The 23,898-nt window shown below is 52.2% G+C and overlaps 9 protein-coding genes across 9 annotated transcripts; 3 read left to right on the top strand and 6 right to left on the bottom strand.

Annotated features, from left to right (window-relative positions):
- Positions 1 to 309: 309 nt before the first annotated feature.
- J4E78_009855 (uncharacterized protein) lies at positions 310 to 2,896 on the bottom strand (the record flags this gene model as incomplete). The annotated part of the gene is made up of 2 exons (XM_049370440.1): positions 310 to 2,352; positions 2,402 to 2,896. 2 exons carry the CDS (start codon positions 2,894 to 2,896, stop codon positions 310 to 312), a joined length of 2,538 nt encoding a protein of 845 aa, XP_049217786.1.
- Positions 2,897 to 3,875: 979 nt separating this feature from the next.
- Positions 3,876 to 5,163, bottom strand: J4E78_009854 (uncharacterized protein; the record flags this gene model as incomplete). Its single annotated transcript, XM_049370439.1, has 3 exons — positions 3,876 to 3,970; positions 4,023 to 4,677; positions 4,741 to 5,163. 3 exons carry the CDS (start codon positions 5,161 to 5,163, stop codon positions 3,876 to 3,878), a joined length of 1,173 nt encoding a protein of 390 aa, XP_049217785.1.
- Positions 5,164 to 6,447: 1,284 nt separating this feature from the next.
- Positions 6,448 to 7,400, bottom strand: J4E78_009853 (uncharacterized protein; the record flags this gene model as incomplete). Its single annotated transcript, XM_049370438.1, has 3 exons — positions 6,448 to 6,635; positions 6,691 to 6,927; positions 6,977 to 7,400. The coding sequence occupies 3 exons, from the start codon at positions 7,398 to 7,400 to the stop codon at positions 6,448 to 6,450; spliced, it is 849 nt and encodes a 282-aa protein (XP_049217784.1).
- An 839-nt stretch (positions 7,401 to 8,239) lies between these two features.
- J4E78_009852 (uncharacterized protein) lies at positions 8,240 to 10,983 on the top strand (the record flags this gene model as incomplete). Its single annotated transcript, XM_049370437.1, has 4 exons — positions 8,240 to 8,309; positions 8,359 to 8,377; positions 8,425 to 8,476; positions 8,524 to 10,983. 4 exons carry the CDS (start codon positions 8,240 to 8,242, stop codon positions 10,981 to 10,983), a joined length of 2,601 nt encoding a protein of 866 aa, XP_049217783.1.
- A 1,460-nt stretch (positions 10,984 to 12,443) lies between these two features.
- J4E78_009851 (uncharacterized protein) lies at positions 12,444 to 12,986 on the bottom strand (the record flags this gene model as incomplete). Its single annotated transcript, XM_049370436.1, has 3 exons — positions 12,444 to 12,696; positions 12,752 to 12,866; positions 12,920 to 12,986. 3 exons carry the CDS (start codon positions 12,984 to 12,986, stop codon positions 12,444 to 12,446), a joined length of 435 nt encoding a protein of 144 aa, XP_049217782.1.
- A 2,123-nt stretch (positions 12,987 to 15,109) lies between these two features.
- On the bottom strand, positions 15,110 to 15,927 carry J4E78_009850 (uncharacterized protein; the record flags this gene model as incomplete). The annotated part of the gene is made up of 2 exons (XM_049370435.1): positions 15,110 to 15,567; positions 15,624 to 15,927. The coding sequence occupies 2 exons, from the start codon at positions 15,925 to 15,927 to the stop codon at positions 15,110 to 15,112; spliced, it is 762 nt and encodes a 253-aa protein (XP_049217781.1).
- A 2,295-nt stretch (positions 15,928 to 18,222) lies between these two features.
- J4E78_009849 (uncharacterized protein) lies at positions 18,223 to 20,225 on the top strand (the record flags this gene model as incomplete). The annotated part of the gene is made up of 6 exons (XM_049370434.1): positions 18,223 to 18,271; positions 18,323 to 18,391; positions 18,456 to 18,562; positions 18,616 to 18,953; positions 19,005 to 19,687; positions 19,738 to 20,225. 6 exons carry the CDS (start codon positions 18,223 to 18,225, stop codon positions 20,223 to 20,225), a joined length of 1,734 nt encoding a protein of 577 aa, XP_049217780.1.
- A 1,309-nt stretch (positions 20,226 to 21,534) lies between these two features.
- Positions 21,535 to 22,704, top strand: J4E78_009848 (uncharacterized protein; the record flags this gene model as incomplete). The annotated part of the gene is made up of 1 exon (XM_049370433.1): positions 21,535 to 22,704. One exon carries the CDS (start codon positions 21,535 to 21,537, stop codon positions 22,702 to 22,704), a length of 1,170 nt encoding a protein of 389 aa, XP_049217779.1.
- A 279-nt stretch (positions 22,705 to 22,983) lies between these two features.
- Positions 22,984 to 23,774, bottom strand: J4E78_009847 (uncharacterized protein; the record flags this gene model as incomplete). The annotated part of the gene is made up of 2 exons (XM_049370432.1): positions 22,984 to 23,599; positions 23,770 to 23,774. The coding sequence occupies 2 exons, from the start codon at positions 23,772 to 23,774 to the stop codon at positions 22,984 to 22,986; spliced, it is 621 nt and encodes a 206-aa protein (XP_049217778.1).
- Positions 23,775 to 23,898: the final 124 nt, after the last annotated feature.

The raw sequence follows: 23,898 nt of genomic DNA, 5'->3' as shown, positions 1-23,898 counted from the left end.
TGAGTTGACGACCTCCGCGGTAATGTGAGTTGGCTACTACAAGCTTGTCAATCTCTATGTGTTCTTCATTGGGGTTTTCTTTTATCGCAGTGTCGCCACATGTACTGCACAGGAAAGAAGACATATCGCCCTTTTCATAAGAAGAAGAAGCATTCATTCATGTCATAAAGACTTCGAGGATACGTAATAGGGAATCATAAAGAAAAGACAACCGACGAGAACGATACACCGATGCGACTCGTCTAATCGCCCAGCGCCAACAGCCAGTCACCTCCCATAGCCACCTCTTCCTACCATCATGTATCCACCTCAAGTATACACACTCTCAGTAAAAGAATTGACCTGCAGCCCCCTCTCAGCCATATCCGCATTCTCCAAAAACTTCAACTGCATCCACACCAAATGCCCCTTGACACGATCCAACTCCGCTCTAATCTCCTTTACAGGCCTAACCATGTCATACAGATGACCCTGCTTATGTTCCTTATCACCCGACGGGTTCGGCGTAAACTTGTCGTAGTCCTCAAACGTAAGGATGTTGTCGTCAGGATCGGCGTGGAACAGCGACCTGAACACCTCGGTGTTGGTAGTCGCGCGCTCCCTCCATTCGTCCCAGAGCTTGGGTGACAGAGGGTCAGAGACAAAGTCTGCTTCTGCGCCGGGCATGGGGTCGTTTGGTGAGTTTTCACCGGGGGGTTGCGCGTTGGGGTCGTCGGCGGCGTTGAGGGCTTGGGGTGGGAGGAGGCCGAGATGTTCGCGCCATAAGCTGCTGCGGAGTTCGTGGGCGAGTTTTGCGGCTTTGTAGGGCTTGCCGTCCATTTCGATGTCGATCTCTGCAGTGTCTTGTAGGACGATGGAGAGCTCGGAGTCGTGGAAGCCCAGCTGGGAGCGGTCGTTGATGTTGGAGGATCCGCAGATGACGGTTTTGTCGTCGACGATGCAGATTTTGGCGTGGATGTAAAGCTCCTCTTGGAAGAAGTGCTCTTTCTCCTCTTCTTCTTCGCCTTCCCAGGCTTCCTCGCTGGGCTTCTTTTCCGTAAGCATTGCGTCGTCGGCAATCGAGTCTGGGTCAATAACACCACCCTGGTCGCCTTTGCCCACATCTTCCTCCTCGTCCATGTACGCTTTCCTCATCTCAGCGGCTTTGCGTCGTGCCTCGTCTCCTCCCTCTTCCGGCGGTGCTTCCAGCTCGTCAATCTCAGCTGCTTCCAGATCCATGTACGACTTCCCAGACTTCTTCTCGCGCTCCTTAAGCGTGGGGGTGACATTGATACGGTCGTATGAACGAAGATTGAAGAAGAAAATGTACTTTTCTGGATCGACACCAGCCTTTTTGATCTGTCCGTAGATGCTTTCTTCTCCTCGGCAGATACTCTTGAATTGATAGTCCATGATAGCTCGTGTTCCAGCAGCGGCCTGATCTCGAAGATCTCCCGCGAATCCCGGGATTGCAGGAATGACGATGACGATTTTGAAGTTGCGCTGCTCTTTAGCTGCCGAAACGATGGCGTCGACCATTGCAGCTCCGATCTGGTTGTGGACAGGGCTCTGGTCGTGTTTACCCGTTGCCGTGATGAAAAATTGATTCTCAATGTAGACGTAGTGTTGCGCGTTACGGATGACCTCGCAGTATGCGTTCTGGATACTCTGCTCATGAGGATCAATGCCCATACTCCAGTCGCCGCTACTTCTGACTAATTGCGCGTGTACAGTTCCACGGTTGTCGAGGTTCTTGCTGTTCAGCTGCGTGAGGGGATGGTGCACATATTGGCCAACAGGAAACTTGGGCCGCTGCACTCCGATCAGGTCTTCGTCGGCGCCTTCACGTCCTTCCATGGTGAGCCAATCGTATCTCTCGTCACGCTTGTACTTTTCTCGCTTCACGAAGTTCCATCGCAAGACGAAATGCTCAGCGATGTCGTAAACCGCTGGGCCAATGACACCCATTGCGACATCGTGCCATGGCATGCGACCGAACTCCAGTTTGTTCAGCTTGTTCGATTTCCAGTCATCAACACTCTCAAAATCCATGATACGGTTATTGTTGTAGTCCTGACCCGGGAAGATTTGGTTTTGAACACCAGACGGGTGGGCATCGGCAAGCGGGTGCTGCTTGTCGTCCCATCGGCCGTAACACAAGTCCAGTCCACCGATGAAGGCCATGGCATAGTCGATGACGATGAACTTCTCGTGATGCGCCCAGTAGAACGTCATATCCGAAGCATTCTCGAAGACATTGTGGTCAGGATGTCTCATCACTTTGATGTTTCCATACCCAGGCTCGCCTTCTTCAAACAGGCCCATGAGTGCCTTCTTGGTGTGTTGGCTGTTGCATGTGAGAGCCGCAGAAACCTGAGTAAGTATAAGCTGCTGTTTATTCGACGCAGATTGATGACCTCACCTCCTTGTATACGGAAACATAGATTTTCACACCAGCCGCTGCACGGCGTTTGAGTACTTGATCCAGTCGAAATTGCTGGTTATAGTAGGGCGGTCGCTTCAAGAAGAGCTCAGGGCTGAGCCACCAGTCCGCAATGTAGATGGTCTCTTTGGCTTGCTCCAATGCCTCGGCAACGGCCCAGAAGTAATCCCTACCATCGACATACCACTTCACCAAGTTGTTGTCGCGCTCTGGCGCAAAGCTATGGAAGCGGTGGTTCTCCGCGATCTTGCTCCTCTTGGCGTCCGTCTCCTTCTCATGCTCCTCGTCGTGGCGATGGTTGGCATTGAAGAGGTTGGTGAACTTGCCGATCTTATGCTTGATGTGCACAGCCTTAATATGCGCACCTCGTAACTTGGTGTGCTCGAGCTTTTGCTCAATCTCCTCAATCTTCTCAGAAGCGCGATGGTTGAAGGGATGGAAGAGCTTCTTGAGGCCCTTCTCTTGGGAAGGCATGTTGGCGACCGTGCGCAGCGATCAGCAATCGCGCGGGGTAGCGATGGTAGAAATGGTGAGGCTGGAGAGGGAGGCTGAGGAGTGAGGCGTAGGCGACGGAGAGGCGATCGGTCGCGTGCACTGGTCTTGTACTGACCCACAAGGATGGAATAACCTGTATTCACTGTGCTGCACTTGGCAGGTAAATAGGCATGGCGCGATCTCAGCCGCCGGAGGGACCGATTGGTGACGTCATTGGCGGCTAGCCTTTCCGAGCAATAGCCATCATGCACCTCCCTCAAGCGTCCATCGCGGTTGAGGCTACAATCAGCCCGGGGGCTGGGATTAACAACCCGAAAGCGATTCAGCACCGGGTTCATGATGCCACTACTATAGCACTACAAGAAGCTTGTCTCCTCGGTAAAACTAATTGATCAGATTCAGCATGCGCGACATCATGACCATGGGAGTTATTTTTACCCCGCGTAATCGGCCCTCCGGCTGCTTCATCCCACCACTTCCGAAACTAAGCGCGTCCGCGCGGCAGAAAAGACTAGTACACAGCGCATGAGCTGAGAGAAAAGTCTGATGATCTGGGAGCTTTGACAAAGAGGAACGAGTGGGTTAAAGTGCATCTTCAAGACATCGTGAGATGGATCCCATGAGCTGCCCATGGCACTGCAAGACACGTTATCTGAAAGCTGGAGACTCAATAATACTAGAAACTAGTATTTACGATAAAGAGTCAGAACTATATCCATGGCCATGATACAACAGTAACTTCATCAGTTCGCCGAAAGCCTCCGGCAAACCACATCCTACATCAACACCCACCAAACATTGCTTCTAGTGAAGTCTTAGTTGTAAGATCGTTAGTCGTAAATCGTGAATCCTGGGATGGCCATCCCAGAGACCGTTACCAAGACGCTGCGCTCCAAGAACTCAGGGAATGGGAGGAGGATAGGCGTTAGTTGTGGCAGAATGGCAGAATGGCAGTCAATCAAGCAATAACAACGACCGGCCAGCCGTCTTCCCAGTCAAGATAGTTGTATCCAAAAAAGAACTGATCAGCTGCATAGCCGACACTCGGACGAACTGCATCAACGTTAGCTTGGTCTCAACTTATCGTTACCAGTCTTTCACTTACCATAGTGATAGTACAACACGGTCCTCCCATTCTCAGGGTTGACCATAACGCCCTGTCCACCAGGTGCATAGATATCGCCGTGGCTAGCAAGGATAGTCGTACCACCGTTCTCCTCGAGACAACTCTTTCCTTCCTGATCATAGAAAGGCCCAGTAGGAACTTCCGAGCGACAGACAACAACGTGGTATACCTGACCCTCAGGAGCAAGACCTCCTGGAGTTTCTGGCGTATTGCAACACATACCCACGCTGTAGAACATGTAGTAAAAGTCCTCTTCTTTCCACATTATAGCGCCCTCAGCGACGGTAGCCCCGTAAGTACTATTCCGCACCATGTTATTGATGCGGTTATTCTGCTCGGCCCACCCGCCAAAAGCCATGAGGTCGTCGTGCGGGAAAAGCTCGACCTGGAAGATATCGTCCCAGAAGGAGCCGAAGGTGAAGTAGATGGGGTCTTTGGGCGTCTCTTGGAAGACAAAGGGGTCGATGAGGTTGTACTTGTCGGATAGGGGGAGGCCGATGTCGCCGTGGTCTTGCCAGCTACCGGGCTCGAGGGACTGCGATGTTGCGACGCCGATGGAGGAGTTTTGGAGACCGATTCGGGAGACGGAGTAGTGGCAGTAGAAGGTATCGCCTCGCTTCATTACTGAAGGTGCCTGTTGTGTTGGTTAGGATGATGCGTGGCAGATTAAGATCCAGTAGAGGGAGAATGAACATACCCAGATGTCTTGATCCGGATGGACCTGGATGCTGGTACCGTTTTGTAACAACGCGCCTTCATATTCCCATGGTCCTCCCAGGGATGGCGCACTGGCAACGGCAATGTTGCCGCTAGTCGAGAAACGCCAGTATTTGTTGTTCTCAAATATGACACTAGGGTCGTGAATCCAAGAGCAGTTGCCGCGACATGGCTCTGGGTCGGGATAGTAGCCATCAGTTGTAGGACTGCCAGCTTGAGGGTCCTGAGGATTAGGATTAGGATCAGGATTTGGCTGAGGACGCGGTACAGGAACTGGGTTTGCGACAGTGCTCTGCGTGAGGAATGGAATGAAGGTAGCGCTGGTGATCAGGAGCGCAGTAAGCAGTGCAGTCGTAAACCTTGCCGGTCCCGAGTCCTGGATGGTGTTTCCAAAGCGCCTCATGATCGAAGATGAGTAGTAGTAACAAGTATTGAATTCTATGGGTGTTGAAGGAATAGATGCTCAATCGCAGATTTTATACAAAGAAGGTGAAGTACGTCAAGGGTCACGAAGCGACACTTGGAGTTGAAGGCAGCTTCGTTCGCAACCACAATAGAGGGCTGACGGACCTGCCTGTTTCTGACGCTCACGATGTAAACGGCGGTGGGATTGGCTTCGAAAAGTGTGGTTCTCGTGACCAGGGTACATGTAAAGGTTGTATAATGTGAGTGGGGATTGGTCGGCAGAACTCTCGTGCGAGCCCCCACGACCAGCTTTCATTGTGTGAAGAGCGCATAATTCCATCATGGGACGTATTTTCCTGAACTAGAAGCGTCAGATGTTCTCTTCAAGCCCCCGAGCTTCGGCCTCGTATATACAGCGGTGAGGGAGTGGTGGCAAGCAAAGCCTAGGCCGGTAGCAGTACCCCGTCCGCGATGGAGTGCATGAAGAGAGTCGTGTGACATCGTCGAGCGTGCTTTGTTCTGGTACCGTGGACCTATAGTCTGTAAGCACGCAACATTTGGAGGTCGTGTACGTATTCGGATATGTGAAGTGCCGATACTATCACGATCTCTGCGACACTGTTGGCCGATGTACCGCTTGAGTAGTACCAGTGATGTCAGGGGCGGTTCCCTCTCTATGCTTTGTGCGCTGGGGATGTGATCTTCGCGGACTAGTTTCGATTCGTTGCCTTATTTGGTACCGACGCTTGAGTGGAACGTTGCTCCACCAGATCCAGTGGCCGCCATTGCAGCTGAACGAACGCCAAATGTTTCATTTGCTCCGCGATGCTGGTATTGCCACATGGAGGTCCTTAGTTCTCGATAATGACACCACTGATCGTCACTAGTATGCTATGTGGCCGTATTGACACGTACCGGATTTGAGTCAAACCCTCTGGTCGGGCGCAACGTGGCAACAGCCACAACATCGTCGCCGTGTAACGATACATACTCTTGCAGCCAATCCTTTAAATTTTGTATTCCGAAGTAAGTATAACGAGGTATACTCCTACCTTTACATGTTGTAGTGCTCAGAGTATCAGTATTAGTGGAAGGTAGCCATCCTTACTGCAGTGTCAGTGAGCAGGACTTGTATCGACATGAAGATTTAAATGCAGTGTAGTGTTGGAACGAATCATGTCATTCGGTATTGGTGGTGCAAAGGCTCTGCGCGAGAACCACACATTTGTCTACCTGCCTCTTTCGATTTTGCGTTCTTATTTTACCTGCTTCTTGCCGATACCTAGTTGGGCGCCTTGTAGCCTTCGACGTCGGTGCTGTTACTCCATGTTTCAAACTTCTTGACACTCTCGTTGTAAGTTTCAAGCTTCTTGTTGAGAAGGCTGTACGCGTCGGTTCCAACTACGCATCGGATAGGCGGGTCGTCCATGACGGCCAAGTCGTAGAACACCTTGGCAGCCTTAGCCGGGTCTATGAGGAGTTTGTTAGCGGTCGTCCGGTATGTAACAATTTGACCATGACGTACCTCCTGCCTGAGAGCCATGGCGCCCTTCAGCTTGCTTCTTGGGATCGACGTGTGCGTAGGCTGGGTTCGATATCTCGCCGAAGTCCATACTGCGGCCTGACCAGTCGGTTCGGAAACCACCGGGCTCAATGCAAGTGAACTTGATTCCCCACTCAGGCTTCACTTCTTTTGAAATGGCCTCCGTGAATCCTTCAACAGCCCATTTGCTGGCACAGTAGATGGAAAAGTTAGGAACACCTAGTGAGCATCAGCAGTGAACACAAGAATAGATTAGATTCAAACTCACCAATCTGACCGCCGATTGACGTCACCTGTTGGATGACACCTCCAGACTTCAAATCTCGCATGGTCTCCATAGCCTTTCTTGTTACATCAATCAGGCCAAAGAAGTTGATCTCCATCTGTTGCCTGATTTGCTTTTCCGACAAGGTCTCAAAGGGCCCGTTCAGACCGTATCCGGCATTGTTGCAAACCACGTCGATTTTCTTGAACTTCTTGATAGCCGCATCGAATGCGTTGTCGATGGATTCTTTCTTGGTCACGTCGAGATCCACGAGCAGACTGTTCGAGTCGTTGGCACCCTCAAAAGATAACTTGGAAGAGGTGCGTGCAGTAGCGACAACATAATCACCCTTTTGCAAAACAACTTTGACGAACTCCTCGCCAAAGCCAGTGGAGCAGCCGGTGATGAGGAAAACGCGGGGCGCCATAGTGATATGATAAGGTGAGAAATTAAGAAGGGAGACTGTGAATGATATGAAAACGTTGCAACAAGCCTCCCAACTGTTGCAGTGGCCCTTCATATACTTTGAGGATAGACGACGTCAAGTGCGGCCAGCATCATTACGTCAGAATCCATCAAAGGTAAGCGTACGGTGTTAGCGGAGTTGAACCGACAGCGACTAAGGATGGGCGAGTCGCTTTAGATCTGCCCTACACCATGTTGGCAACATCTGCAGACCCGCGACGGTAGCTTGTTCGGGAACATAGTGGGTGACGTCGGCCTACATGGCAACGGTATCTCCGGCTAGGACCGTCGTGCATCTGATCCACATGCCGTATTCATGATGCTTCGAGATAGCGTTGCCGGGAGAAGATATTCAGAGCCTTGAAGAGCGCTGAAGAGAGTTCACGGAGGTGAAGCGGCGAAGTCGATGTGAAGCTGTTGTTGGCACGACCGTACCTTCTCACTGCGGGGCGTCCTGCATGAGGTGGCAAAACGCGCTCAACTCAAACAGACAGATAAGTGAGATGAGTCGCCAACATACAGTACAATTGAAATATCGAGCGCTCGCGCGTGGAGGTTGGAGATGACTGACTGGTGCCAGGCTGAAAGAGGATGTTTAATGGGAAGGAACGCGTGACGGAAGGAGACTAGCGCGACGCGAATTGGTGTCGCGAAACTGGTGCCCCTCGAAGCCCTCACGGCAGCAACAGCCCAAACAATACACCCTCCATATACCCACTTCGAATACCCCCTCTTACGCTGCATTGAAGTTCTTTTTGCAACGATTGGTCACTCTCTGCCCCGAGAGTCACATAATACAACATGGCCGAGGTCATCAGAGACGAGGAGGTGCGCAGGCGCGTGCGTCTTGCGCAAGAGTTTCTCGACCCAGGTAGGTCAAGCCCACTGTTGGTTAGATACGAATACTAATCATGGTGCAGATGATGTCTCCAGACGAAGGTATGCAGCAGCCATCCATCCCATAGAGCGCGCACTGACCGCTCCAGCTACCGCGCAGACATTCTGGTGATGCTCAACCGAGGACTACGAAGACTCACAGTAGGTGTTGTATGCTATAAGCATCGACGCATACTTACTATATTCAGGTCAGCATAGACGAGATCCGCTCACATAACCGCGAACTCGCCGACGGCCTCCTCAACTCGCCCTTCGAATTCACCGAAGCCTTCGACCGCGCCCTCAAAGACGTTGTCCGCACATTCACCGACCGACCCAAGTCCGAGACAAGCGACGATGTGGTATACTATTGCGCATACATCGGCAGCTTCGGCGAGTACTCGTGCAACCCGCGTACTCTGGGCTCAAACCAGCTGAACCACATGGTGTCGCTCGAGGGAATCGTCACCAAGACGTCTCTTGTGCGGCCCAAGGTGGTCAAGAGCGTACACTACAACGAGAACAAGCAAAAGTTCCATTCGCGAGAGTACAGAGATCAGACCATGACTACCGGCGCTGCGAGTACGAGCGTCTACCCGACGGACGATGGCGAGGGCAACCCACTCGTCACTGAGTACGGCTACTGCATCTACCGCGACCACCAGACCATTTCCATCCAAGAAATGCCTGAGCGTGCCCCTGCTGGTCAGCTACCGCGCTCCGTCGATGTCATCTTGGACGATGACTTGGTAGACCGTGTGAAACCGGGAGACCGCATACAGATGGTCGGCATATACCGCTCACTCGGTAATCGCAACGCTGGTGCCGGGAGCTCGACGTTCCGCACCCTGATTCTAGCGAACAACGTTATCCTCCTCTCTTCCAAGTCCGGCGGTGGCATTGCCCAGGTTTCTATCACCGATACCGATATTCGCAACATCAACAAAATATCCAAGAACAGACGCGTCTTCGAACTGCTATCGCAATCATTGGCTCCATCTATCTACGGACATGACTATATCAAGAAGGCGATTCTGCTGCTCCTCCTGGGAGGACAAGAGAAGAACCTCGAGAACGGCACTCATTTGAGGGGAGACATCAATATTCTCATGGTCGGTGATCCCTCAACTGCCAAGTCGCAACTGTTGCGTTTCGTTCTGAATACCGCCCCACTTGCCATTGCTACAACGGGTCGCGGTTCGTCTGGTGTCGGTCTCACGGCAGCTGTCACATCGGACAAGGAGACGGGCGAGCGACGTCTCGAGGCTGGTGCCATGGTTCTCGCTGACCGGGGTGTCGTCTGTATCGATGAATTTGACAAGATGTCCGATGTCGACCGTGTGGCTATCCACGAAGTCATGGAGCAACAGACCGTTACCATCGCCAAAGCCGGCATCCACACATCGCTCAATGCTCGTTGCAGTGTCATCGCAGCTGCCAACCCCATCTTTGGTCAGTACGATATCCACAAGGATCCGCATCGCAACATTGCTCTTCCGGATTCTCTGCTATCGCGTTTCGATTTGCTGTTCGTTGTAACAGACGACATCGAAGATGCACGCGACCGTCAAATCTCTGAGCATGTCCTACGCATGCACCGTTACCGCCAGCCTGGTACTGAGGAGGGTGCACCGGTCCGCGAGGAGGGATCTCAGCTGCTTGGTGTTGGTCTTGAGACCGACGCTGATGCAAATCGTCCGACGGAAGTCTACGAGAAATTCAACCCCATGTTACATTCCGGCGTTACAATCACCGTCGGACGTGGCGCAAACCGAAGGACCGAAGTCCTCAGCATACCCTTCATCAAGAAATACATTCAATATGCTAAGCGCGAGAAGCCAATCCTTACGAAAGGCGCTGCGGATCATATTGTGGCAACATACTCTGCACTACGAAACGACGAGCTAGACGCCGGTACCCGCCGTACTTCCCCCATCACCGCACGTACTCTCGAAACACTCATCCGTCTTTCCACCGCCCATGCAAAGGCACGTTTGTCGAAGCGGGTAGAGCAGAAAGATGCAGACGTCGCAGAGCAGATCCTCCGTTTTGCTTTGTTCAAAGAGGTCGTCGAGGACGACCGCCGCAAGCGAAGACGGACAGTCCGCGATCCAGACGCTATGTCTACAGACGGAGAATCGTCCGGCGGCGACGACGAAGACGGCGATGAGCAAGAAGCCACACAATCTCGCCGCACCGGTGGGCCATCGACCCGCAGCCAGCGTACAGAGACCACGCGCACTCCTGCAGCCGAGGAGGAAGGCGGCGAGGAAGAAGACAACGAGGACCTTTACAATGTCACGCCGAGGACCCAACGCACGACTGACCGTACACAGTCCTCTCGCGCCGGTCAATCGTCGCAGGTCAGCGCTGCTTCTTCACAACCCGAGTCGCAACTACCGGCTACACAAACCGAGTCGCAGGAATCACAAGGCATTACACCAGCACGTCTGCAGGTGTTCCAAACAGCACTTGGTCAGCTCATCGACGGTCCGCTATTTGCAAACGATGCTGCAGATGTCGAGCCGCTTGTCGCCGCTGTGAACGCAAGACTTGGTGGTGGTAATGGACGTGAAGCGTTTGACGAAGACGAGGCTGAGAAGGCACTTGAAGCTCTTAGCGAGAGGAACAAGATTATGTACTCTGGAGGTATTGTGTATAAGATTTAGAGAGCCTGGCTTGCGATTGGATACATGATCAAATGTGGACATGATGCGATGATCATTGGTTTCGTTGTCAGTCCGGAGTCTCCTGGCGTTTTTGATCGGAATTCGGATTCATTGGCGCGATTCAACGATTCGTTACTTCAAATTCGAAGAGTTCCTCGATATAAGCATGATCAAGTGTTGAGATTTGAAACTTGACCAACATGCCTAATCCCGTTTTCTCACGATGTTTACCGCTGGCCAGGCAAGACACATCTGGGAACTAGAACGCTCGGTTGCTGACCCCCAATAACCTTGGAAGGGTTCTAGCAAATAGGACCGGACTGATGGGGGGCCAAAATGGAATTAGACACCCCAGCCTTGTACACCCCGAATATAAAGGGATAATGATTTGTCAGTCCTTTAATATCTGGCTTGACCTCCGTCCTTGTGGGCTGACATATTTTCGTAAACAACTTCGCGGATCGGCGGATGTACCAACCATGCGCCTCACAAACCCCCTCTTGATCTTGTTCACATCCGCTACTATACGCGCCTCACCCGACACACGCGCATGCTACGACGTCTCCAACTCAATCGCACCAAACCACCACCCCTGCATCTCACCAACAACCCAATCCATCTCCCACTGCTGCTCAGCCACCGACACCTGCCTCGGCGACACCCTCTGCCTGAGCCAATTCGGCACCCTCTACGTCGGCAGCTGCACGATCAAAGACTGGAAGGACGGCGCGAACGGAAAAGGGTCGTGTCCCAAATACTGCGCCAATGAAGGAAACGATATCGGACTTTGCAGTTGGAACAATGGCTGAGAGTTTTGCTGCGGTTTGCTAGGGAAAGGGAGTGAGGAGTGTTGTAAGGGGGAGAGATTCAAGTTGGATGGGAATACGACGAGTGAGTTTGTGGTTCAGAGACCTTGGAGCGTGGATGCTGTGTCCGAGGGAAGCGCTTCTTCATCTTCGAATCCGAATTCGACCGCATCATCGGTCTCGTCGCAATGTCCTACTCTCCCCGCCAACGCAACCGATGACGGTACTAGCGAAGATGACAAGATCCCCGTCTCCCAGATTGGTCTGGGTGTTGGCCTCGGCATACCTCTGCTCATCGCGCTTGGTCTGCTTTCTTGGGAGAACAGGAAACGCCGGCTTGTGGAGGCGAGGTTAGTGATGTCTCGAGGTGAGTTGCTGGTCGGACATGCGGGTTTTGCAGCTTCGAATGAAGGCAAGCCTGGCGCGTATGTGGGCGTCGAGAGCCACGAGGTTGATGGTCTGGAACAAAGGAATGAGCTGTCGTCTGAAAGACCACTGCATGAGTTAGCGTATGGTGGCAGATAGCTTTCATGACACATAGTATATGATGCCTGCAAGCAAGGGTGGATATGTAACGAAAAGAGGTCGTCAATGTTTATTTCATTCATTGGTCGTATCATCGTCTCTTTGTATATCCCAACATGCCCTATTCCTTTATACAGGGGAGTCCTGCTTAGCGAACTGCCTCGCGAGCGCCTCAATGCTATCCACAATCCTTTTGAACTCATCCTTCTGCTCTCCAGCAAGCTCTCCGCCATCCATGGCAGCATCGTCGTCCTGGTTGCCCCACTGGATCTCCATTGTGTTGAAGTCGACCTTGGTGTCTAGGCCGTAGACGTCCTTGCTGGGGTGCGAAGGGAAGCCGCGGAGTGTGGAGATGAGAGACATGAGCTCCTTGACGTCGTCTCTGTAATGGGATTAGTAAAGGGACTTTGGGATGAAGGGGATTATGAGGGGCTTACTGTGGTACATCGCCCTTCTTCTCTGATGACTTGGAGTTGCCGTTGTAGTTGGACATGCGGATGCTGGCTGGGCGGTTGGGCTCGCCGATGACCTCGATCATGTGTGTGGGTGCGCCTACGTATCATATCAGTACGAAAGTTTTATTCATTGCAAGTCAATAAACTTACCGGAGAAGGGCTTGCTAAGCACAACCTGGAACTCTCCAGAAGGCGGGGGTGCGACCATGCGAGGCATCTTGGTATGTAGTTTGTGTGGTTTGGTCTAAAAAGTATCGAGAAGTTTGAAGCTTTCGAGTTACAAAGTGCGTAACTGGATGATTGTTTCAATTGCAGGTGGTAGATGAAGTTTCAAGCGGGGTACGAAAGCGTGGTGAGGGGAGGTTTTGTAGCAAATGCCATATGCCATCATCGCATGCAGGTACCCACACTAGTTTTGTTCTTGATGTCATGATGAATCGCGGCTGCCGATGTGGACCGCGAAAGTTTCCCTTTCTTTTCTCCACCTTTTGCGATGAGCCGTCTGCATCGCGATGCGATGGGAATGTTGGTGCTCAGATTCTGCAAGTGGTTTTGCTCGAGATCGTGTGTTGTCGCGTCGTCGCTTGACGCGTTACGCGTGAACACGGGGTATGACATCACCAGCGCTTCGCATGTCTATACCCAACTTCGACACGCACTTGCTCGTGTCAATGCCTATTTCTCGGTGGCGCCGTCTTGAAATCATGCAATAGCACCTTTTCAGGCCTGTTCTATCTGCATCAAAGCAGCTCGGTCCGACGCACCTCTACAGTCTCTCCGCATTGAATGACTGCTTTACCATCTCGATCAAATATCCCAGGCTCGTTTGGCTGACCTTGACTGGACAGCACAAACTCCAAGATTATATCAGCCAGCTCTTTCGGAAGTTTCTTACCCACAACTCGATACACGTTGAGCTTCGTCTCAGTGTACGCGTGTCTCTGTAGAAGATCAAGTACCATCGCAGTATTAACACGTACACATCCTCTGCCTCTTCCTATTCGAGCGCTTTCTCTAAATGTGGAATCATGACCGCAGAGGTGATAGTGATTGTAGAAGCGGCGAATAGACTGGCAAAGATAGGCTGCATCGGGCTGTCGTGCTTGCGCGTCACCATTGTCTCTGCCAGGAGCTTTGCGCTGTCGTTTTGTCGACTGCAGAATGTTTCTCACCATTCTATCGATTTGACGATTCGCGTTCTGATGAGCCTCGTTGGTGAAGAATGGAGCAGATCCATGCAGGCAGTCCAGTTTGGCATAGACGCAAAGGTCCAGTGCTGGTAGCTCGCCGTCCTCAGCGACAGCAATGCGTTCAATTATGGCCAGCATTCGCGGAAAGAAGACGGTTTTGAATGTATGCTGATGTTTCGTCAAGCGTTCAGGCTGGGGCCACATTGTACAGCGCTTCAACGCCCTGCGCATCCTGTCTTTAAGATAGCCAGCGCATGCTTTGGCGTTCTGTGGCGGATGTGCCTGAAGTAGCGCTAAGAAATCTTCATGTATGATGTCTGTGGTTGCGCGCAAAGAGTAAGCAGAGAATCGTGTGCGCAGGGAAGCATCACACCCACCGACGGAGAATGGAACTGCATTAGACCGGCCATCGCGAGGAGACAGCAGCAGTTGTTCGAGAGTTGGAGCATCGAGGGAGGCAGTCCCACGTAACTGTCTGAAAGGCTGCCATATCCTGAGATGGGAAGCACGATGGGCAACAGACTTTTGAGGGGTGTGAGGGATTCGCTGTTCGCTGACGTCTAGCTCTTTTTGCGCCGGGTGCAAGGTTCGCGTCATCGTCTCGACTAGCTGTTCTGGCTTATGGGTATGTATACATCCGTTGTTTTTGGGCGCGTGTTACATCGAGACCTCGACCAAAGTGTATGTAGCCAAGTATGAGTGGTGGTGAGATTTTAGCACGACCCTTGGTCGTTGGCGCTGACCGTGCCGCAATGCGGCACAGGGCAACTAAGCTGACTTGGGACTCCTTGATATTTCACCCCGCAAAGCCTTACATTTGTTGCAACGTCTTGTTGCTGGCCTGTCAAGGCTATGTTGAGAGCAGTGCTGCGTTGTCGATACAAACAGCGGGGTATGGGCTGTCGTGAAGCGCGCTAGCTTAAATGGCAGGCAGTAAAGTTAACATTACCAGACCATGAATACACGCGCAACTCGGGGTACCTAGTCCAAACGATAAACTTTGTGACCGCTGCAAGCCACCCAATGTTATCAGCAAATTACGGAACTGGTAGTCGATGACTATTGGGTATATTGAATTTGAACTGGACCTGTCTCACATTCGCTGCTTCCACCTTACCACCAACCTACAGCCAATCATAGTGAGCTCATCTCAAATGATTTTCGCCTTGCCAGTTGACGGTTCATCTTCCTGTGCTATCGCACCTTCATTCCCATCGCCCTCAACCTTCCCTGGCTTCGCAAAGGCAGCACCAAGCAGATGAATCGGGTTGTTCATCCTTGTCATCATAAGATAGAGCAGAGTAAGTCCTGTGACAACAACTTCGTCTCTCAGAGTCTCTGTAACCTTGTCTTCTGCATTCTCAAAGTAGAAGTTGCCGACTTGCTTCATCGCCCATAAATTGACGCTGAACTTGGCGATAGATTCCTGGGTCGCGGAGTTTATGCATACGAAATCCCAGACTTTCATGGTAGAGTTGGCTGTCCAGGTGATAGGAACGCCATCAAGCGCCTGTGAGAGATAGTTGTATTTGGTCTTCCAGCGTTTCAGTGGCTTCAGAATGACTTCTTGGCCATGAATGATGCAATCGCCACTGATGGAGAAGCTGTCTAAAGTCGGAGTACTGCGTTAGAGTGAGTCTTAGATGTACTATAGGCAGACTTACGGATGGTGCCTTTCGCGATGATGGTCTGATCTGACGCGCGCTCGAAGCGCAACTGCGGCTTTGCAGGGCGGAAATGCTGAACGTAGAGCGGTGTGAGCTGTTGGCCAGCGCCTTTTGAAGCTACTATGTTGCGGAACTTTGACCAGGCAAAATCGACTTGGAGAGTGAGACCGCTTGGGGAAAGAGGGCTCATGGAATCAACAGGCTCAACAGGCTTAGCAGGCTCAGCGGGCTCAGCGAGCTCTTGCGATGCCCTTTTTGGCGGTCGGGAAGTGTTGGGAGGGAGTTCAGTATGGGTTAACATGATGTGCTAGTAGATGCCTGCTTTTTCGATGTTGGAATATGGAAGACCAGCCGTAACCGCAACGGCTGTTATAAATTCGAAAACTGTCAGAGCGCGGTCACTCGGAGGTGGCCAAACGGTGAGGTGAAGGTGAAGACGCGCACTTTTGAGAAGGGAAATGCAAACGCGCACTAGAGGTGATTTCGATGTGCGTGATATATGTATTGGAGTTTTTGTAGTGTAAATGTCGTGCGTTTGTGTGCCTTGCTTAGCCACTCTTCTGGCTTTGGACGCCTTACCATGCCTCAATATTTCCTAGAACGGAATAGTGCTTAGCAGCACACGGCGATGTAGTACAGCGCAGCACATCTTCAATACCGATAAAAGTTATGGGTTGTCTTATGAAGACACAGCTAAGGTGGCACGGAATTTCGAAGGCTGATCTGAGTGTCGCCATAAACTATCTGTATGGACAGGTCGTGGGAAGAGGAAAGAGGCTGGGAGTGCAGCTGCAGTGCTGCACAGACCCTGCACAGTGGCAGGTGGGCCCACTTAAGTGAGATGTCGTCATAGCTCACGGCCACCACTCCGTCGACACCCACACCCCACTCAGCATGTCAGCATCTCCACGCTCGCAACGAGAAAAACGATTCTGAGTGTGCTGTAAGGCAGGTTGTGAAAGAGTTATGAAGATCGTGGGGCGCCTATCAGCCGTAACGTACACCGCTGGTCAAAGCAGCCCAAGCGCGGGGGATGCACTGCGGACAGGAATTACACTCCCCAGCACTTTCATCCGGCTACCAACCAGTATGGCACACTGACCTGCTTGCAGGTATCGCATCGGTTTCAATACACCTCGGGATCCTTCATACCAAGAAAGGAGCTTGTCCACTATGCTGCATGACACCGCCTCTTCCAGACTTCGACCGGCGTCATTACTCCACGCGAGGAAGATCTTCAGTAGGTATCGTGAGTAACTGAGTGGGATATCTTCCGCGGACGGCTCAGACAGCAGTTTCGAGGCGGCTTCGAAGCGGCTCGCTTCTAACGCTGCGCTGTTTGAGTGATTCGGCAATACGGCAACAGATGCCCTCTCGCAGTGCGAACCACAATTCTCGATCACTAAAACACACCAAACGATCGTGGTCTCACAGATTAATCAATGATGTTAGAGTACTTGGCTGTATCGCCGGGCGCACTGAGCCTCCATCCCGCGGATAGTTACCCGCATGATGTGCAGCGCGGCAACAGAGACCCAAGTATCGCCCAGTTCTGCCAACAAAGTTGAGTGCTTCTTTGAGCTGGGCCTATCGCGCGTCCAGAGAAAATCAAAATGCTGGGCGATACTCATAATCTCCCACGCCTGCAATGGGTGACGATTACTGATGATGCTCGTGCGGACGCGTCCCCAAGCCAAGTGTCGATCGGGATGCCACAGCTGCAGGACAAAGATCTGCAAAGGAGGCTCTGCTGTTGCGTTGTCGCAATGCACAACATCACTACTGGGTGTCGCGGTCCATTGCCTAGCAGGGTTTGTTCTGTATTTGGCACAGCGGACTTGGCGGGCTTGGCAGGGAAACTCTGTGCAGAGCCACTAATCTCCGCCAAATCGAGACGCCCATCGGCATTGTCATGTTGAGACGCTTGCCGAGCCGCAATGCTCACAGCCGGACAAAAGAACCTGCGCCGTTGTGTGTTCCTCATTTGCGCCAATCACCGCTTACAAGGTCAACCTGTCTCAACAGCTCCTGTGTCTCAACCTTGAATGTTTCCCCGACGTCCACAGGTGTAACATGACAGGGTCAAAGGGAGCCTTAAGGCGGAAAGTCCCACACGTCGCGTTCGAAGCTAGCGCTACAGGTGAGCTTGGCACCATCCGCCATAGCCCATTCACCGCTTGGCTCCGGTCGTAAGCCTCCTAATGGCGGGAGTGGCTGCTAAGCCAAGAATGTCCTGGCGGCTGCTGTTTCAAGTCAACGAAGTGCATTGTGTCCGTGACGCGTGTAAAGATATGAAGTAACAAGGCTCAGCACCCAAGAAATTGGAAATCGAGGCTGGCATTCCCTATCACTGCGCTCGCAATTCTCTCCGAACCAGTCCGGGAAATCCCTCGTTCTCCATCTTTTTGCACTTGCTTATATTGGTTTTAATCGACTTGTAAATACGGCTGGTCTGCTATTTACAGTTACTCGCTCCCGCTGGTCGTCTTCATTCCACACCCTTTCTTCTCAACCCTTACTGTTGTTCCTTCCGCGCATGAATCCTTGAACACACTCCTTCCGTCTTTTCCGCTTTTCGCCTACAGGGCTCTTCACCATGCCTTCCCTCGATGTTAGCGAGCTTAACATCGTCATCGCCGTTCTAGGTACGTCTGACAGACGAAAGTCGACAGGCAAACACTGACGTTCGACTGCAGGCGCTTTCATCATTCTATACGGCTTCATTTCAGTCAAGATCAAGCAAGTATGGTATCTTGGTGAAGCTTGTAAGTACACAACCGCCCGACGCAGCGCCGTCATTCTTCAAAGCAGTGAACTCATTCTTTACAGTACCTGCCGTTCTCATCGGTGTCATCCTAGGACCGATAGCTGCCAGATTCCTAGATGCGGAGAAATGGGGCTCAGCTGCCACCGGGCAGCAAGAAGCTATCACGCTGGTGAGCGCGAATTCACAAAACCCCAATATTGAACCCTGCTGAGCATCATATAGGGCATGTGCCGAATCGTCATTGGTGTGCAGCTGGTCATCGCTGGATTCCAACTCCCTGCCAAGTACCAACAAGCCCGGTGGAAGGAGATGGCGATCTGCCTCCTCCCTGTGATGACAATCATGTGGATCTGCACTAGCTTGTGCATTCTCGTCACAGTTCCCAAGCTTACCTTCTTGGCTGCGCTTGTTATCGGGTCTTGCGTTACTTGCACTGATCCTATCTTGTCGCAAGCCGTAGCCAAGGGTCCCTTTGCTGACAAGTTCGTTCCTCGCGCGCTGCGAGAAATCATCTCGTCGGAAGCTGGTGCTAACGATGGTTTCGGTTTCCCTTTCCTGCTGTAAGTCTCACAACCCTCCAACACAAGAAGCTTCTCTGACGAGTCGGACAGTTTGGCTACATACCTCATTCGCCATGCCGAACTCGATGGTGTCGAGTTTAAGACCGGCATAGAAGGTGCCAAGGAAATCGCTCATCGGGCAGTCAACATGCTCTCCAAGCGTAGCGAAGAGGGAGTTGGTCGTCTCGGTGGCGGTGTCCCGATGGCCATGGAACAGTGGATTGTTGAGGGATGGCTGTACATCATCGTCATGTCCGTTGCAATCGGTGTCATCCTCGGCGTCGCCAGTATGTTCGCCGTCAAGTTCGCCCTGCGCAAGAAGTGGATCGACTCTGAGAGTCTTCTGCTCTGGCCTATGGCTCTCGGTTTGTTCACCATTGGCGTTTGCGGTGCGCTCGGTACGGACGACCTCCTCGCTTGCTTCGTCGCCGGAAACGTCATGAACTGGAATGGAGTCTACCTCGAGGAAACCGAGAAGCGTCATGACGAGGTCAACAGCTGTTTCGATGTCATCCTCAACTTCGGTGGTTTCATGTACATCGGAACCATCATTCCATGGGCCGAGTTCCAGATGCCAGATGTCACCGGTATCACCATTGGAAGGCTCATGATTCTTGGCTTCCTCATCCTCGCTTTCCGTCGTATTCCAGCCATCTTCCTGATGTACAAGGTCATGCCCAACGTCGTCAAGGACTGGAAGGAGGCGCTGTTCATGGGTTATTTCGGACCCATTGGTAAGTTGTCTCGACCCTTTCAGATAGTAACATGAACTAACACTTGTCAGGCATCGGAGCCGTCTTCTACGTCGAGCACACTCGTCACCTTTTCCCCAAGCCAGGTGAGGCCGAGACTGAGGAAGAAGAGAACCTTGTCGCAGCCATGATCCCAGTCGTCTACTTCCTCGTCGTCTTCTCCATCGTCGTCCACGGCCTTTCCATCCCCGCCCTCGATGCTTTCTACCGTTACAAGAAGATCCCAGCGATCGAAGAGTCTGAGCCCGCGGAGATTCGCGTACGATCTATCCACGAGGCCCTTCCTAAGAACACCAGGATGGACTCCAAGCGCGGCTCGGTCTACCAGCACAACCGCTTCTCTCGCCCAGTTTCCATGGGTCCTGGCCCGGAGCTGTACAGGTGGAACAACCAAGTCAGGGATAGCGAGGCCACATTCAGGTCAAACTCCCAGGTCCAAGCTGTGGATTACGCAGAGAAGCTGCAAACTATCCGGTTCCAGGAAGACTATGCTCATGAGAAAGCAAACTTGGGCCGGTAGATTGGTGTAAGCTGGGACATTTGACATGTCGCACTCCCGAGTGGCTATCCCTATCTTTGGTAGAAGGCCTGTTGAGGGGCAATTAGAGAATCCGGTACGCGCCAAGGGTCAAGCAGAGGAAGCGCGCAGAAGGAAGGAGAGCCGTTAGAACAGTGTATTGGTTGGATCGCTCATTTTAGGATTGGAACACAATCAGGGTTGCTCCCTATCGTTTACCATGCTTTTTGTCACTCGTTTAGACCTGTACAACATAGACTGACGTTGAATTACGCGTATTTGTCCTCACGCCAGTCCCAGAACTACGCCTAATGCCCACCCTCACCATCAGCTCTCAAGTGCAAACTCCAAAGTCGTCACCACAATCCGCACGATAACATCAACGCAGGAATCCGACGAGACCCCCAGCTTCAAGACCCAGTTCCCCAGACCCAGATGTCAGGCCCATTCCCCTGTCGTTCACTGCCCAATCCGAAACAAGCCAAGAACGCCGCGGTGGAATCGCCAAGCCGTCATTGCCGTGTTACCCGTGCCGGTTTTCCGCTGTCCCTGTCACTTTCCTCCCCTTAACGCCCTCGCTCCCCGGAAAGGTTATCCATACAGTTTGAGTGTCAGGACTTCATTCTCAAACGTCTTGGGAGATTCAGTCTTTGTTCCCGATGAAAGAGGAGGTAATAATATGGAGATTATGTGAAGTTGCTAAATCGGGTATGGCGTGCGCTGCGCTCACATCGGTCCGACTCCAGGTTTCCGCTCCGCGACGAGTGTGCGGAGGTGGTGGGTGTGAAGGGGGGGTTAGGGAAGGCTGTCGGAGTGAATTGGGGATGATTTGGAAGATGGTAGGCCAATGGGACACCTTGTCTCGCCATTTTCATCTCTTTCCCATGTCCGGAACCTCGAGCTGCAGGGCTCGCTGATGCTGTGCTTTTCCAGCCAATGGCGACGAATGGCGATCTTTACCGCAATGGTCGGTGTCGCTTTATCATCACTTTGTTTGTCAGCTCTATCACCAACTCATCTGCGCTAGATTCTGCAAGTATCGAGAGAAGCGACGAGCTTTAGACAACAGTTTTGTCAGCTGTCGTCATGTTAGAGAGCTCATATCTATTGCGATTGGCCTGCTGCATTGGTAAGTGATGCAACCCATTAATGGTGCATCGGCTATACGAGGTAACACCATAAACATCGTGCTTAGGGTCTACGGGCAATACGCGGTGTATCATGAAGTCGACTTCGGCTATATCTGAAAGACATATAGCCCGTTGACGGTAGTTTATGAGAAATCCAGCAAAATCAACCAATTTCACACAATATGCCACCAATCCGCGTTGCTCTCGTTGGTCTATCGTCATCTGCAAAGGTTACCTGGGCCGCAGACGCTCATCTCCCATATCTCCTCTCTCACCGTGGCAAGCAGCACTACCAGCTTGTCGCTCTCCTCAACTCCTCTACTCAAGCCGCAGAAGCAGCAAAGAAGACATTCGCACTTCCCGAAGACGTAAAAGCATATGGCGACCCAAGCATCCTCGCAGAAGACCCAGAGATCGACCTCCTCGTTGTCTGCACCCGCGTCGACGTACATTCCTCTGTCGCCGAACCGAGCCTCAAAGCAGGGAAAGCAGTGTACATTGAATGGCCAGTGACGCAAGACCTTGCCAGCACAGTACACCTTGCAGAACTTATCCATGAACCGCGGAACAGTATCATCGGCCTCCAAGGACGGGTCGCCCCAATCACCCTTCGACTCAGAAACATTCTAGCCACAGATACCATAGGAAAGGTACTCAGCAGCCAAGTCCGCGCTTTTGGCAACTTGGTACAGCGGGACGCTCTCCCGGAGTCTCTAGAGTATTTTGCGGATAGAAAGGTGGGAGGACATCCCATCAACATCCATTATGGCCACATGATCGACTACGTGCATGAGGTACTCGGCGGATGGGAAGAATCTCATACGAAAATGCAAATCCAGCGACCGAATCTGAAGCTCCTGGGAGCTGACGGGAGTGTCAACAGGGCCGTAAAGACTGATGTACCCGATCTGATATCTGCACACGGTACTCTCAGTACCGTGAAAGGTGTCACAGTACCCGGAGCCACACTTGCAGCTTCTTTCCGCCTTGGCCAGTCGTTTAAAGGCGAACCTGGGTTCGTGTGGTACATCGCTGGCGAGACGGGAGAGTTGCGTGTTACTGCGCCAGGTCCTTATCTCATGTCTGGTGACTCTTATGATGGCCCTATTTCGATTCAGCACCACGATTACGCGACTGATGAGGTGCGCGGTTTGGGCTGGGACTGGCCGGAGTGGCAGAAAGAGTTAGGTCTTCGCGCGAGGAGCGTCGCGGAGGTGTATGAGCGGTACGCGGAATGGATTGAAGGCGGGATGGAGACGGTGGTCGAAGGGAGAGAGTGGCCGAACGTAATGGATGGGATTGAGTTGATGAAGGAGTTCAATGATATTTACAAAGAGTTTGATGGGGCGTGAGGCGAGTTAATTCATCAGGTCATATGTCGGGATCCAGACATGGTCTTAGCCAATTACAGTGTGTTAAATATTGCGCAACTGGATGTCATCAGAAGTGCTGAGTGACCTTTTGATGTTTGATCATGCACTGAGCGATCTGGCACGCTCAAATAACGACAACTGGTCGACTGACAGTTGTATAGCATGAGATTCACGTATGATCATAAATTCCAGACGGCATTAAGCGATTATATGCCCTGTTCTCCTTTCGCAACCACCACCGCATTTTAAGTTGTGTCGCTATCTATTGTGTGTCGTGCCAGCTGGTAGCTCTACCGGTGCCCTATCGGCCGGCACTTCCGATACAGGACTGACCGCATATCCGTATTTCTCAGTTGCCGGTCCCTGCGTATACGCCTGATTCGAGTCCATTTCGCTAGGAGAGCCGGCTGGGTACGTAGGCGCGGTGTGCGCATTTGCCGGCTCGTATGGATTCCGCTTGCCATTCTTCTTTCTGCGCCAGAAGAGAAATCCAGCCAGACCGAGTAGAGCGAGTCCACCGACTATCCCACCGACCAGGCCGCCTATTGCGCCGCCTGAGAGACCCGACGCTTTGTCCTTTGTCGCGATTGGCGAAGGGGGCGAGGCAGCTGTTGCTTGTGCTCCTCCAGACGGCGAGGTGGTAGCGATGGGTTGTCCTCCGGATACGCTCGGGGTTGCTGACGACGCAGCCGCGGTGGTCGACGAAAGTGCTTGTAGAGCAGACAAGCTGATCGCGTAGGCAGGGGCTGAAGGGCTAGCCGATATGAGAGACTGCGCTGTTTCGTTTACGGCGGTCGCGTTGAGGGAAATGAGGGGGTTGTCTAGTTTACTCCAGCAGATGTTCGTCTGGTCTGCTGTTTCCGTGCACGTTTCGCTAGGTCTTGTCAGCTACATGCGCAACATCGAGTAAGGCGGCGTTGAGAGGTTTGCTCACCTTGACTTTAAGCAGCAAAAGGCATTAATGCCAGTCGAGCAACCTTGTTGACTGCCCGAGGGTGTATTCTTGTCTCCTCCATCGCAGTCTGAACTAGGTCCCCAGCATACCGCATCTGGACTCCCTGGTATGCAGCAATAAAACTTCTGCGTCCGACCATCGAAGGCGCAGACCGATGGCGCGTCACATCCGAATGAAGACTTAGGACATGCCTTCAAATCCCCAATTCCTGTGTTGCC

The sequence above is a fragment of the Alternaria triticimaculans genome (assembly GCF_023758025.1).
Source record: "Alternaria triticimaculans strain BMP 0046 chromosome Unknown scaffold_24, whole genome shotgun sequence".
In the NCBI taxonomy this organism is placed as follows: domain Eukaryota; kingdom Fungi; phylum Ascomycota; class Dothideomycetes; order Pleosporales; family Pleosporaceae; genus Alternaria; species Alternaria triticimaculans.
Note: the sequence above shows the minus strand (reverse complement) of the source record. Positions and strands in the feature narration are given on the sequence as shown.